The sequence below is a fragment of the Vombatus ursinus genome, unplaced genomic scaffold (genome assembly GCF_900497805.2).
Source record: "Vombatus ursinus unplaced genomic scaffold, bare-nosed wombat genome assembly UNPS02004179.1, whole genome shotgun sequence".
Classification (NCBI taxonomy): Eukaryota; Metazoa; Chordata; class Mammalia; order Diprotodontia; family Vombatidae; genus Vombatus; species Vombatus ursinus.
Genome location: NW_020943957.1, coordinates 208,731 through 222,976, shown reverse-complemented (window position 1 = coordinate 222,976; position 14,246 = coordinate 208,731). Strand labels below are relative to the sequence as shown.

At 54.1% G+C, this 14,246-nt stretch overlaps 1 protein-coding gene across 1 annotated transcript; it reads left to right on the top strand.

The window, feature by feature from the left end:
* Nucleotides 1–2,732: 2,732 nt before the first annotated feature.
* LOC114053702 (regulator of cell cycle RGCC-like) lies at nt 2,733–13,875 on the top strand. The gene is made up of 5 exons (XM_027876825.1): nt 2,733–2,816; nt 10,075–10,239; nt 10,510–10,590; nt 11,257–11,319; nt 12,192–13,875. Exons 1-5 carry the CDS (start codon nt 2,789–2,791, stop codon nt 12,197–12,199), a joined length of 345 nt encoding a protein of 114 aa, XP_027732626.1. The 5' UTR covers nt 2,733–2,788; the 3' UTR covers nt 12,200–13,875.
* Nucleotides 13,876–14,246: the final 371 nt, after the last annotated feature.

Sequence of the window (14,246 nt, the reverse complement as noted above, 5' to 3'; positions counted from 1 at the left end):
GGAAGAGAAGGAAACACAAAGAATCAAGAAAGCTTCCTCCTGTGCGACCACATGAGGTCAGTGTTGTCCAGGAGGCTGAGAGCTGGGCCAGAGCAGACGAGGCGCCAGACTCGGTCTCTTCCAAAATAAGGCCACACAAGCAACAGGAAGCTGCGAGCCAAGCCACGCATCTGTCCAGCGGTCCAAGAGCCACTGGGAGAGCAAGGGCCGATGGGAGGGGAAGGCACAGGGTCTGGACTGCATGGCGATGGGGGTGTTGAGGGGCTCCAAAGGAAGGCATGCTTCCCTCTGAGATGGGACCAAATAAGGAGGGGGGTCTGGGCTGGCCAGGCTGGCCAAGTCATTCAACCTCTCTGACACTCAATTTCCTCATTTGTAAAATGGACACGGTAACAGCAGCTACTTCCCAGGGTTGTTAGGAGAATCCAATAAGGTAACATATGTCTTAAGTGCACGCTGCTATCATTGTCATCATCACCATCACCATCCTCATCATTTCCCATTGGCTCTTGAGCAAAGGAATGACAGGCTGGAGTCAATGAGCCTAGCAGCCCCCTCCCGGCTAGACTGAAGGGTGCTGAGACTCACGGCAGATCTGTGTAAATGTCAGCTGGGACCAGGACCGAGAGAAGAAAAGGGGGAGAAGAGCAATGAGTCTTCCAAGAGAGTTCAGGGCCATGGCATGAAAACCATCGTTTCTATGCTTCTGTATTTGCCCACTTTGCTTTCCCAGAGAAAGTTCCTTTGGGGGAGATGCCAATCATTGCTGGCTAAGCGTTCAGGTCGGGACAGCTAAAGAGGTCAATGTGTCTCCAAAGCAGGCGTCTTTATGCCACGGACCCCTTGAACAATCCAGCGAAGAAGCCTGTGCCTGGGCCCCTTCTCCTACTAAGCTTTTGTGGTTCACATTCATAGGGGAAGGAAAGGCTCACATTGAGCTTAGAGGTTGGGGAAAAGAGAGATGTGATTTCTTCCCATCTAAGTTCTCAGAACCCTAGAGCCCCAGGTTAAGAAGGCTTGCTCTAGGGCCCAGATGGGCTTCCCTTGCAGTGAGGGCCAGGAAAAAGTCTGAGAAGGAATGGGTGGCAGGACTAGCTTCCCCCGGAGAGCTCTTGAAGAGGCCTTTCCTCCTGACCAGGCCTCCATCAGGTGCAGCTGATGGAGGCAAACACAAGGATTACTGGACCCATTTTACAGAAGTGGCGGTGGAGGCTCGGAGAGCACAAGGGACTCACCCAGGGGCACACAGCTGCTAAGCTGCAGAGGCAAGGTTCAAAGTCAGGTCCTCTGATACCTAAGCCACGGGCCTTTTAGCCTGAAGGCAGGGCCTGGGTCTTGGATTCGGGGTCTTTGCGCACCCCCACTATCTCCCAATGCCATCCTTTTCCTGTACTGTTCATTGTTCCCTTACATGAATGTGTTTTGTCTCTCCCACCAGAATGGACACTCCTGGAGGTCACAGATGGGCGTCTCTTGGGTCTTTCCCCTGACTTCCCCTCAGCAGGAATTCATGGAATGGATCTCAGGAGTCGGAAGGGGCCCTAGAAGCCACCTAGTACTGCTCTACCAGGAGCGTGAATCACCACAACTATTCGGCAATGCTCAGGGCCTGCCTCTGAATCAGGGCCGTCAAGAGGCTCTCGAGTCCTTTGTGACCAAGGGTCTGAATTTGTCACAATTGAGAACCAGAGTCAGGACATGAGCAGAGGGTTAAGAACTCAGGGCCAGAAGGAGGTTCTTCTCAAAGGACTTTTCTCACTATAGTCTTGTGAGGGAGGTATCACTGTCTCATTTTTATAGTGTGAGGAAAGTTTTATGGGGTTAGGGTCACAGAGGCTCCATCAACCCCCCCCCCATCTCCATGACCTTCCCATTTTAGTTTTTTTTGGGGGGGAAGGGGGAGCCTTGGAGTAAGTACTTCCTGGGAGGGCAGCGCTTAGTGGGCCTCTGAAATGGAAGTCCTTGGCAACATCAGGAGGGACTCAAATTTGGGGGAAGGCGGGAAAGGATGACCAAGACAAAGAAAAGAGGTGTGAGACAGGCCTAGAGGGCCACCACTAGCCTGGCCAGCTTAGCCCAAGTGGTCTGGCCAACAACGAAGCCTGTCATAGTGGTAGAAACCCAAGCCTTTGCTCAGGAGATGGGAACCTAACCAGCAAGGCCCAGCACCTTCCCTGAATTCCTCCTCTGTTTTTGTGGCAAGTTTTGTATATGTGGCAATTAAAGTGATCTCAAGTCATGGGCCCGCCCTCAGGAAGACCTGTACCTTGAAAACCTTCATTTTTTTTTTTTTTTTTTGGTCTGCCAAGCTTCTCAGCTCTGCTACTTTCAACCTGGGTCCCCCTCCATCTCCTCTGTTGCCTGGGTCTCAGTTTCCTCTTCTTGTCAAATGAGGAGGTTGGGCCAGATGACTTCTGGGGGCCTTTCCCAGTGGGACACCCCCTAATCTAGGAGCCCCTGGCTGTTGGGTGTCAGAAGAAGGGTGGGTGTGAGGGAAACACCTTCCCAAGCCGCCCGTCCGCCCCGCCCCCACGCCCGCGACCGGGAGGGGGAGGGGAGGGGGAGGGGAGGGGAGGAGGAATGGTGCGCTGCTCGGGTCAGGCTGCTAGGGCGCGCGAGAACGGCAGGAGAGCATTCCCCGAGTCGCCGTCTGATTGGCTCTTGGGAAGCGGGGGCGTGGCCTCGGGCTTTAATTTGTGGCGCCCGCTCGGAAACCCCAGCGATCGATTTCCGAAGGCCGGGCCGAGCGAGCGCGTGTCCTGCAGTCTCGGGCCGCACCTCCATCCCCATGGCTTCGCAAGGCGTGGACCCGAGAGGTTGGTGAGGCGTGGGGGCAGCGCAGCCCCCAGGGCCGCTGCCTTTTGGGGAGCGGGTGGCATTTGGAGGACAACTGCCGGCTCCTGGCTCCTTCTGCCCGGGTGGCCGCAGTTTCCTCCGCGGGGAAGGGCATGAGATCACTAGCGCCCAGGCTGGGAGGGGCTCTCCCCCCCAAAGCTCAACCATGCCCCCACCTTAATCCAAGTCACCTCCTGACAAAGGCATCTAAGAAAAGGTTGCGCCATTTTCAGGAGCCCGCTTAAGCCGAGCCTCTAGGGGTAGGTGAGAGCCTAGGAGTGGAAAGAGGAAAGAGAGAGGGGAGGGAACCTTCGGTTTCCCAAGCTCATTTTGTAGTATCACAGCAACGTCGAATGTTTGAGTTGGAAGGATCTTTAGAGATCACGGAGTACAACCCGCCCATTTTATAGAGGAGGAGACTGAGGGGAAGGTGAGACAATTTGCAAGTAAGACAGCATAGATTTGAACCCGGGTCCTCTGAGCCCAAACCCAGTGCCCTTTCCACCAGTAGCAGACGGAAAGATTCAGTGAAAAGCCTGCTGACCGTGGAGTCAGAAGGTCTGGGTGCCTATCCCGGCACTGGTGGCCAAGTCAGGCCCCCTCTGGACCTGAGAGTCCTCATCTGTCAGTTAGCAGGCTGTGCTAGGTGCTAGGTGAAGGGCCCTTCAGCTCCATATATCTAGGGATCATGCAATCGAGGAGCTTTTATTAAGCACCTGTTACTTACTTTGGATGGAACGAGGCTCCCTATCGGCCAGTTCGTCTGAGAGGGATTCTGAGAGAGGCAGAGGTGAGGAGAGAGCACGCTAGGCATGGAGGTTAGCAGTGCCAGATCACAGAGAGGGAAGATGCGGTGAGTGATCGGGAGCCCGAGGGACCTGGGAAGGCTCCCTGGGTCACTGGGCCCTGCCGGCTCTCCTTCCCAGCATGTCAGATGCCCAGGTGTAGGGCACAGTCTCCCAGGCTGCATTCCACCCCCTGGGCAGGAGCTCCAGGTTCTCTTCCTAGGCCCGGTTTTCAAAATACTGTCGGGACACATTGGTCGTCTGTGCTTACAAATGAAGCAAAAGCCACACTGAGTCTTCTGGACCCACACAGCCTCGCTTTGTTGTTTCCGACACCTTAGCCTTTTGGTTGCTTTTGGTATATTGGAGGACAGGTTTGTATTTGTTCCCTTGTTCCTTTGTACCTGGAGGCAGCTAGGTGGCTCAGTGGATAGTGCTGGGCCTGGAGGCAGGATAGACCTGAGTTTGAATCCAGCTTCAGACACTTACAAGCTTGTGTGACCCTGGGCCAGTCACCTAAGCGGCTGTCTGCCTCAGTTTCCCCATCTGTAAAATGGGGATCATACCTCCCAGGAGTGTTGTGAAGCTCAAGTGAGATAATACTTGTCACATAGTAGGTACTTAATAAATGCTTGTTTTCCCCATTCTCTTCCCCTTTGCTTGTTTAAGAGCCACTCCTCCTGGGAAGGGAGAGGGGCCTTCATCAGATGAAGCAGCTGCTTTCTTGGCAGTCTTTTGCCCTGAGGTGGTAGGTTAGCCTTGGCACTAGGACCTGGAGTTATTTATTTGGGGGCTGTTGAGCCTGAGCCAAGCTGGGAGACGGATTTCATGGGGTATCGGGACAGGAAGAAACTCGAGTGATTTGGAGAGAGGCTCCTAGCTGTGAAGGTGGAAGGGCCCATAAGGGCCATCTGGTATAGTCCCCTTGCTTTACAGAGGACGAGAATGAGGCCCAGAAAGGAAGAGAGGTCCAGGATCCCCGCCCGGGTCCTGGGCCCGGCCCATGGGCTGTTACGCACCCGAGCTCCTTACTGTACCCCCACGTCCATGACTCCCACTCCCTGCTTCTGCTGCCTCATGAGCCTGTCACCAAATCCCACCACTTCCTCTGCTCCCATTTTCACATTTTTTCCGAGCTTTAGGGCCCTAGATCTCCTGTCTTTCCGCTGTGTGAGTGGCTATCAGGCACTCGAAAAAGAGCAGTTCAGGTTCTCATTGAGCACAGGCTCTAGAGGCAGGAAACCTGGCTTCCCATCCCTCTTCTTGACCTTGCCTGGCCTCAGTTTCCTCATCTCTAAAATGGACTAGACACCCCCTGAGGTCAGAGTGGGGGGGTAGGAGTGAGGGAAAACCTGGGGCCAGGACCCAGATGCCAGGTCCTCTACGAAGGTGAGAGGAGTGAGACAAGACCTGGTGAGGCTGGACCGTGAAGGGAGGGTAGGAAGGAGCTGAGGAAGGACTGCCGCTTGGAACCAAGGCCCCAAGGAATGTGGTGTGGGCAGGGAGGAGGCCTGCGGAGGAGGGGTGGGAGATAAGGCTGGCTACATGTAGGGTGGGGCCATAGCAGACAAGGCAGACTGAGGACTTGGGAATAGGTGCCCACCAAAAGGAATCTAAGCCAGTGGAGGGTTTCTGAAAGCAGAGGCTGCCATGATGAAAGTGGTTTGGAAGGAAGGTTCATCTGGAAGAAAGGACTGGAGGTGGGACGGTTCCCAGCTATGGAGGTGGGACGGTTGCCAGCTACGGAGGTGGGACGGTTCCCAGCTACGGAGGTGGGATGGTTCCGAGTGGGATGAGCTAGGCTGGGACCTTACTGAGCTCACAGTACCCTGGACTGACTCAGGCCATCATGGGACCGTGCAAGAGACATGAGGAAGGAAAAGCGGACGAGATTGCACAACTTCCAGGCTAACGGGGACAGATCAAAGTTGACTTGCCAGCTTAGTGCCTGGGAAAATGGGGGTCCACTGAGCTGGAGCTCGGGCCAGAAAGGGGGGAGTCAGTGGGTGGTGATGGATTCATTTGGAGCAAGTTGAGTTTGAGATGCTGGGGGAGCTTCCAGGTTGGCGAGATGTCGCCCAGACCTTTGGAGGTGAGGGCTGGGGCTTAGGGGAGAGATCAGACGGTCAGCAAACATGTATTAAGTACCTGTTGTGTGCTTAATATAAAAAGAAGCAAAGACAGTCCCTGCCCTCTAAGAACTCACAGTGGGTGGGGAAGATGGCAAGCAGCCAGATACAGGATGAACAGGAGGTAAGGCCCTGAGGTCAGATTTTAGTTGGGACTTAAAGGGAGCCAGGGAGGTCAGTAGTTGGATGGAGGAGGGAAGCAGGTAGCTGAAAGAAAAGCAGCTCTGGGAGCTGGGATTTAAAGAGTGGGGAGGGGAGAGGGTCAGACACAAGCATCGCTAAGGCAGGGTGGCCTAGCAGATAGAGCACTAGACTTGGGAGTCAAGGCAGCCTTCATGGGGATCTTACCTCCAACTGAAGGAACCCCTCTGGGCCTTGGGGGGTTGGACTGGATGACCTCTAAGAGCGGCTAGCCCACAAGGCAGCTGCTGGCACAGTGGACAGAGGAAATGTGGTGTTCAGCTGTGTCTGACTCTTTGTGATCCCATGTGGGGTTTCCTTGACAAAGACACGGGAGTGGTTTGCCATTTCCTTCTCCAACTCATTTTACAGAAGAAGAAACTGAGGCAAACAAGATTAAGTGGCTTGCCCAGAGTCACCCAGCTAGAAAGTATCTGAGGTCAGATTTAAACTCAGGAAGATGGGTCTCTGGACTCCAGGCCCTGTGCTCTATCCACCTAGCTGCCCTAGGAGGAAGGAAAACCTGAGTTCAAATCCAGCCTCAGAAACTTATGAGCTGTGTAAGCCTGTGCAAGTCACTTCACCTCTGTCTGCCTCAGTTTCCTCTACTGTAGAGCAGGGATTAGTAATAGCACCCATCTCCCAGGGTTGCTGTGAGAATCAAATGAGATATTTGTAAAAGGCTCAGCACCACGCCTGGCATGTAGTAGGTACTTAATAAATGCTTCTTCCTTCCCTTCCTTCCATACACATTTCTCAAGCTGCCCTTTAGTGACTCATTTTCTCTTTGAAGTCTGGCCTTAGTGGTGGTGTTAGGGGTGGGGCACGTAAAGCAGCAGGGATGGATAAGCACCCTGATTCAGGAGAGCTCTGGTTTTTGACTGAGAATCAGGAAACCTGGCTTAAAATCCTAGCTCTGCCATTAAGCACATGTGTGACCTTGGGCCAGTCCCTTCTCTCTGCAGGGATGGCTTTTTCAACACTTCCCTCCCCCCCATATACTCATTGCCCACAGTCCCCAGAGGAGCCAGGCCAGAGGGGATCGCTCAGCCTAAGGAGCAGTCATCTACAGGAAAGCGAACAGCCACCTGCTGTGTACCTCGCTAAAAGCGTGGTGCTTTTTTGAGGGGGGATCTCTGGGGGAGTTTTAAGGCCAATCCGAATGAGGCACGAGCAGGTGGAGTCCTTAGCAGCAGCTTGGGGAGGGTTTAGGCAAACTTGGCCCCTGCCCCTGCCTCTGCCCAAGTCTGCCCCTGCCTCTGCCCCTGCCCCTGCCTCTGCGTCTGCCTCAGCCGCTGCCTCTGCCCAACCCTGCCCCTGCCTCTGCCCCCGCCTCTGCCCAACTCTGCCCCTGCCCCTGCCCCTGCCTCTGCCCAACCCTGCCCCTGCCCCTGCCTCTGCCCCTGCCTCTGCCCAACTCTGCCCCTGCCTTTGCCTCACCTTGGCCGGCCTTGCCAAGAGTGGACCAGTGTGGTGAGGCATTCCCAGCTCTTTCACGTGGCCATCTTCCTTGACCTTCCTTCTTCTGTTCAAGACTTTTCAAATGACCATTTCTGAAGTCTTAATGGGTCTTAATGGGTGGATTCTGGAGAAAAACCCGGAGTGGAGAAATCTGTGGTCTTCCCCCTCCCAACCCACATCCCCCTCCCTCCTGCAGCTTCTTTACCTTGTGATGGTGAGGGAGCATTCATGAGGACATTCTCTATGCATAAGCCCTGGGGGGGGGGGGGAAGAGATGTTGTATGAAGCCTGATGAAGTAGGAAAACTGTAGGATCTGAAGTCTGGGCTTCAAATTCTGCTCTGCTGCTTACCAGTTTTGTGACCTTGGATAAGTCACTTATCTCTTTGGGTCTTGTCTAGGGTCCCTTCCAGTTCTAGAGCTAAGCATAATAAATTCCCGTGAGTCCTGGCACTTCTAAACTTAACCAGCTGGTAAAGGGGGCAGCCTGGAGGGAGAGAAGGAGAGCCCTGGGCTGGAGGCCCAGACACTTGAGGTCCTCCTCTGGGGGGTGGAGGTGGGACTCCAGGAGTTCGAAGCCCATCACTAGGGGTGAGTCCAGAATAGCCAAAGCAGACTTCCTGGGGCCCTGACAAACAGGCAGGTGTGAAGGGATGGTTTCCTTGAGTTTGGTTTGGCCTAGGGAGCTTGGCGCCTTCCTGCAGGGCCCACCCACTGTGCTCATCTCTGTTCAATGCGCCACACTGAGAAAGCCACAAGGGAAGTGAACACACAAAAGGCAGAACCCTGTGGGATGGGAGACTCAAGCCAGCAACAGGAGGCCATCCAGAGAGAAGGGCACAGGAGGTCTTTCACTCTGTTGGTCCCAGAGGCCCGTGCAGCTTCATTACCATAGGATTACCCTTTCTCATGGGGCTCCCATCACTTCCATGCCCTTTTGTGAACAGAGGAGCTAGTCCGCCCAAGAGTGCAGTGAAAGGAGGGATCACCTTGGGCCAGGGGGATTCTAGAAAGACCCACTGGGCCACAGATGGAGAGCAGGGCTTTTTTACCTTGCTTGTCACCTGGACCTCTCGGGCAGGCCAGGAAGCCAACAGACCCCTGCTCACAATCAGGTTGGGAAATGCATAAAAAGCAATAGGGAGAATTACTAAGGAAACCAAGTCTACTGAAGTAGTTATTGCAAATATTAAAAACAGAAGTTTACAGACCCCAGGTTATGATAAAGCCCCAGATCTAAAGGAATCCTGTAGTGTATTTAAGAGTTACAGGTGTGAAGTACACAAAAAAACCCCCAAAACCAATTGGACACAAGAAAATCGAGCGCATGCTAAGTATCACCATGTACGAGGCGCCTGTGGGAAATGAATGGCTAAGGAAACTTCACAGGGGAGGGCAGAGAGATAGGAACTGAAAAATTATTGATGCCTTCTAGACCAAAATTAATTGAAATGTAAGTGATCATTAGCAAATTAGGTTGGTTATCTTCCTGGTCAGCGTTCATTTTTGAATACAGTCTGCCCCTGTGGTCCAATGGGTCCCTAATCTTATTAATATGGAAGTTCCCTCAACGATGCACCTAAGCCTGCTCCTCATCCTGAGTGACTCTCAGCTGTGGCCACCCATAAATGTCCCTGGGGGTGGGCGGTGGGGGGGGGGCACCCAGTGGAGGCAGGAGGAAGGGGCCATTATGTGGCCAGGATAGCCGTGGCTGCCCCCCTCAATTGCTACCGTAGGCTACCCATCCGTTAGCCCTTGCTCTCTTTACCCGATCGGCCTGTCTTTGGGTTTGTTCCAGATTGAGCTGATTCTGTCCTCACAGTAGTACTGCATTATGGCCCCAGGGGTTGTTAGATGGGGATCCCATACAGCTAATTTAATGTTTAAAGACAGCTTACGCCCTGCTGCCTTCTCTGCCTCCATCGCTGCAGATGGTAAAGAGAGAGAGAGAGAGAGAGAGAACCTCCCTCTCACCCCAAATGCTGATGTTTCTATGAAGACTCCTTCCTCTAGCGAAGGCCTAGCTCAGGTCCCACCTTTTCTGGAAAGCCTGATCTGCTCCCCCCCCCCCCCCCCCCCCCCCCCAACTGGTAGTGATCAGCCTTCCCTCCCAGGCCTTTGTGCACATGTTATCTCCCCCTCCCTTCCGGAATAATAATACTAAAAGCTCACATTTATATGGTGCCCTAAGGTTCGGAAAGTTCCAGAGATGGCCTCCCAGTCATCCTCACAACAACCCTGACAGGCAGGTACTATTATCATCCCCATTTCTGAGGCCTCAGGGTTGAGACATTAAGCGTTACACAGCTAGTTAAGTAACTGAGGGAAGATCTGAATTCCTGTCTTCCTGACTCCAGGCCAAGCACCCCAGCACCTGGCCACTCCTCTAACTAGGTCTAGAATGGAAGCTCCCCGAGGGCAGGGACTGTTTGACTTTGGCTGCTGGCTCCCCAGTGCCTGGTACACAGCAGGCACTCAGCAGTGCTTCATCAATTCCCATGCAGGCCCCAACTGGAATATGAGGTTTGGGAAAGAGAAAGGTAGGGAGCCGGACGGCTCCAAGCACACAGGCCAAACAAATGGCCTTTCTAGACCCGGCCAAGTCCTGCTGCCCCTGGAAGCAGCGCGTGGCCCGGGGCTGGCCTTGCAGGCTGACCGTTGTCCTTGGCCTCTCTGCTGTCTCAGGGCTGGGAGATGACGAGCTGCACTGCCTCCTCAGAGAGCTAGACGAAGTGATCAGAGACTTCGATAACGGCAGCAGCTGTCAGTATGAGGAACATCTGGAGGAGCTCAAGCAGAAGAGTGGCCTCGGCCTCGGCGTCTATGACAGTGGGATCGATGAGGCTGAGAGTAAGTCCTGGACCTTTCTGGGGGGTCGTGGCCTGGCCCGCCGTCTTAGGCCCAGGATAGATTGCGAAGCACTGGAGGGTACCGCTGGGGCTGTCCTCTTCGATGGAGCTCAAAGGCACTCCTGACTCAGCACCCACCCCCTGAAAGGGGCAGCCCACCTGGGACAGGGATGGTGCTGCTTCGGGACCCACCTGTTCCTCCCTGCCTCCAGCCTGCCATGGGCCCCTGTTTCACTGGGAAGGGTCATGACTGACCAGACTCTCCCTGCAGGTACCAGCCCATCTCCAGGGAGCAGCTTAAACACCAGTGAGGAAAACATTCACATGCCAGCAACTTCTTCTGTTCCCAAAGGTAAGAATCACAGAGTAGGTGCTCATTGTCAGAGGTGGGAAAGTGACAGATAGGGGTAGTGGGGGTGGGGAGAGTATGTGCAAGGTAATCGATTTAGGAGGAAAGTAGGACAGTGGGCTCTGAGTGATTGGTTGTGGCCCAGAGGAGGGGCCGGGGAGACCCTGAACACCAGCTCCCAAAGGTGGGGGCCTCAGGAGGGGAAGCAGCAAGCCTGCATGCAGAGCTGATCCGTTCTTTCACCTCAAGTACTAAGTGCAGACATGGTGGGCACCCCTCATGGGAGGCCCCCTGGAACTCAAGGGGTCTAGCAGGGGACCAGAGAAGGAGCTGCGAGAGGCAAGAAGGGCTTGGGTCAGTCAGGCCCTGTCCGGGAAGGCCCTGACTAGGCACTCAGGGACTCCTAGGTGTTGGGGAGGAATGGCTCCAACCTGGTAGATATTGAGGGGGTGAGAAGCAGAGCTCCCTTTGGAGAGAGGCCTTGGGTCTGAGGGCTCTTGGGGGCATTTCTGATCATCAAGACAAGTCCCAAGACACCTTCTCTCCTACAAGTTATAGCCCTGGGCAGAAATCTCCAAGACCACGTCCTTTTAGACGGCTTTTGGAGCCCTTTAGCGTGAATCATGGTCTGGGAGCTAGTGCTCAGTCTGATTGTTCTCGTTTGGGTAGCTAAGCTTGGAGACACAAAGGACCTGGAGGATTACATTGCTGACCTCGACAAAGAGCTGGAGGGTGAGTCCATTCGCCAACGTTCTCCTTGCAATTTGAGAAAAATGGCAGCTTGAACATGGGATGGCTCTAGCCCTTGGCTGATTTGCCAGTGACTTGGAAAGAGGATTTTGGTATAAATGTAGAGTCCTGAACCAAAGTCATTTCAGTCTAACAGCCTTCTGTCCACATCTCTCCATTCACACCACAACCACCTGTCACTTGGCCCTGGACCATTGCCTCAACTTCCTTCCTCCATCCAGCCTCTCCCTGCTCTAATCCATCTTCTATATAGCCACCAAAGGAATTTCCCTAAAGTGCAGGCCTAACCATGTCACTCTGTTCAGGAAGCTCAGAGGCAAAGCAGGATAAAGGCATGAAGCCTGTGGCCAAGAGGTTAGAGCCCAAAGAGGAACCCTGCCTCCCAGCCCCCTTCTAAAGACAGACCATGAAGGCCTAAGGCCTAGCGGCTACAGCTGGAGGTTTCCTATGTGGTGTACCTCATGGTGGGTCTTGGGCCTTCCCCAGTCTCTCTTGCGGCTGATCCCCCATTCAGCTGGAGGAGAAGAGCCAGCAGCCTGCAGTCAGGGCCTTTCCTACTCTTAAATAAAAGTTGGTTCTGAGACTACATATTCCTTAAGGATCATTCCTCTGGTGGGAGGGGATGTGGAACCCAGACACTCGGCACCTTGGGGGCATCCTGGTTCAGCCATTTCCCCACCTCACAAACACCAGCCTTCCAGGCATGAGCCCGTGGGTTTCCTTGAAGGGTTTCCTTGCCTTTGCATTCAGCAGAAGGTTCCCCTGTGGCATCGCACCAAAGATGACTTGGGTTTCAGACTCAGCTGATTCCGGATTCCAGAGGCTGAACCCACTCTCTCATTTTTCTCCTTCAGAAATGTGAGACGCAGCCCTTGGTTGCCCGGTAGAGGTCCTCAAGATGGATCGCTGTAGATGTGCCTGCCTGCATACACCCCACATGTTTGCTTTCTTCGTGGCCCTCCTCAGAAGGCCGGAGGGCAAAACCTCAGGGCCAGAGCAAGGGGCTTTTCCAGGGAATGGCTGAGGCCACTGACTGGGAACCACCAATGCAATCATCCCCAGCACCCGTTGCCCGATTATGTTATCAAGTAATGCTGCTGTGTCCACAGTGCGCTCGCTGCCGCTCTGCCGAGCGCTACATCCTTTTATCTAATCGTGTTGAGGCCATGTCTGTGCTGCTGGAGCCAATCTGGCTGGTCTGGATGAGGGAGCGCCCTCTTGCCAAGAGACTGAGTGACCCTGGCCACGTTTTCCACGTGTTGCTCCCCTTTTTTTTGGTGGGAGGAGGAGGACGCGGGAGTCTGGATCTAGGATTTCATCTGTGCTTGCGACTCCCAAATCTAGAATTCCCTCCGATGATGCAGATCCACCATTCACTGCATCTTCACGTCTTTGAGAGTTGCCTGGGGCACTGGAAGGTTGTGACTTGTCCAGGGTCCCACAGGTCCTCCCTGCCCCCCCCCCCTCCACAGCACGCCGCTGGCTCCCACTCGACCAATAACCGGACCCATAGCTTTGTGCTCCTCTGGTCCCGTCGCCTTCCGAGTCGCACACTAAGCGACGTTTGGCCGACAGGACTGCTTGACCATGTAGCCGCTCTGGGCATCTGTCTCCTAGAGCATTTGAATGCTAACTTGCTTGCTGCCAGAAGAGGGAATATTTGCCGCTCACTTTGTAGAAATACCGTGCAAGCAAGAACCTCCCACCTGTGAGCCCAAACTGTTTTGTCTTATTATCTCAGTTCTGAAACATGGGTCTTCCTTCCTTCCAGTAGGACTCAGTGGCTGGGCTTCCAGAGCTGCCATGGCTAGAGACTTCCTTCCCCTGTAGTTGACCTGGTTCTGAGAGTCTCCTGACCTTAGCCCTGCTGGCCTTTTGACAGCAAGCGTCCAGAAAACCCAGGCACGGAGCCCTCAAGAACCCAGGAGCAGCACCCTGACAAAACCAGGCAACTGAGAAGGACTTTGTAAAATAAGGTGCTAAAAGGCCTCCCTGCAGCTTCGAAAACAAGGCCTTTCCAGGCCTTGGTGTTGCTCTGGGTCTCAGCCTGTCTAGAAATTGGGTCAAGTGAACTTAAGAAGCCCTCCCTATCCCCACCCCCACTTTTTTCTTCCTTGCCCATGGCCTAAGACTGACGAAGAGGTTCCTGGGGCTCTATGATGGGAACTCTGACCTATGGGGAGAAGAGGAGGGTGGTGGGGGAGGAGGGGGAGATAGATCATAGCCATGGACACCATCGACAGACAGCCCACGCTGATGGTAGGTAACAGCTTCTGCCCTGTACACAGACAAGCCACAGTGAGCCTGAATGCTCTGGACATGGATAAATGGGAGTAGAAGCACCGTCCCCGAGCCGAGAGCTGCTGGTTAACAGCCCTTTCCTAAAATCAGCCTTACACATGCTTCTGCTTCTTATCCATCTATGACCCTCTGGCACTGGTGTAAATATTGTATAATAGCGGTGAATATCGTCTACAAGTTATCATGTCGATATATGGACTAAAAATGAAAAGAAATAAATGTGTTTGTGAAGAATGAGCCCTGATACCTTTGCTTCACAACCCCTCTGCCCAAGGAACGTCGGGGCTCTAGTCCAGGACTTGAGTGGCCAGTCCCCCCAGAGGCCCACTTCCCCACGTGCCACTTCTGCCCCTCCCCCACTGCCAGCCCAAAGTGAAGAGTGCACCCAGAATTCAGCTCCTTAGGACACGCAGTGCTCCCCCCAGATGCCGTATTGATACCCCATCTCTCTGAGTCTGATGTTTTGAGGCCAGCGCCACAGAGGCAGTTGCTTATTTTCATAAATCAGTGCCGCCGTCCCCCCATCCCCAGAAGAGGCATTTCCCTGGAGAGAGCTTCTTCCAAACTCCGCCAGTTGTCCTCAGCCCCAGCCCCAAGCCAGTTTGGGG

Excerpts from the sequence above, each read along its gene's own strand:
- LOC114053702 (XM_027876825.1), top strand. The coding sequence starts at position 2,789 with ATGGCTTCGCAAGGCGTGGACCCGAGAG. Across the intron at positions 2,817-10,074 it reads GCAAGGCGTGGACCCGAGAG|GGCTGGGAGATGACGAGCTG; the intron begins GTTGGTGAGGCG and ends CTGCTGTCTCAG. Across the intron at positions 10,591-11,256 it reads AACTTCTTCTGTTCCCAAAG|CTAAGCTTGGAGACACAAAG; the intron begins GTAAGAATCACA and ends TCGTTTGGGTAG.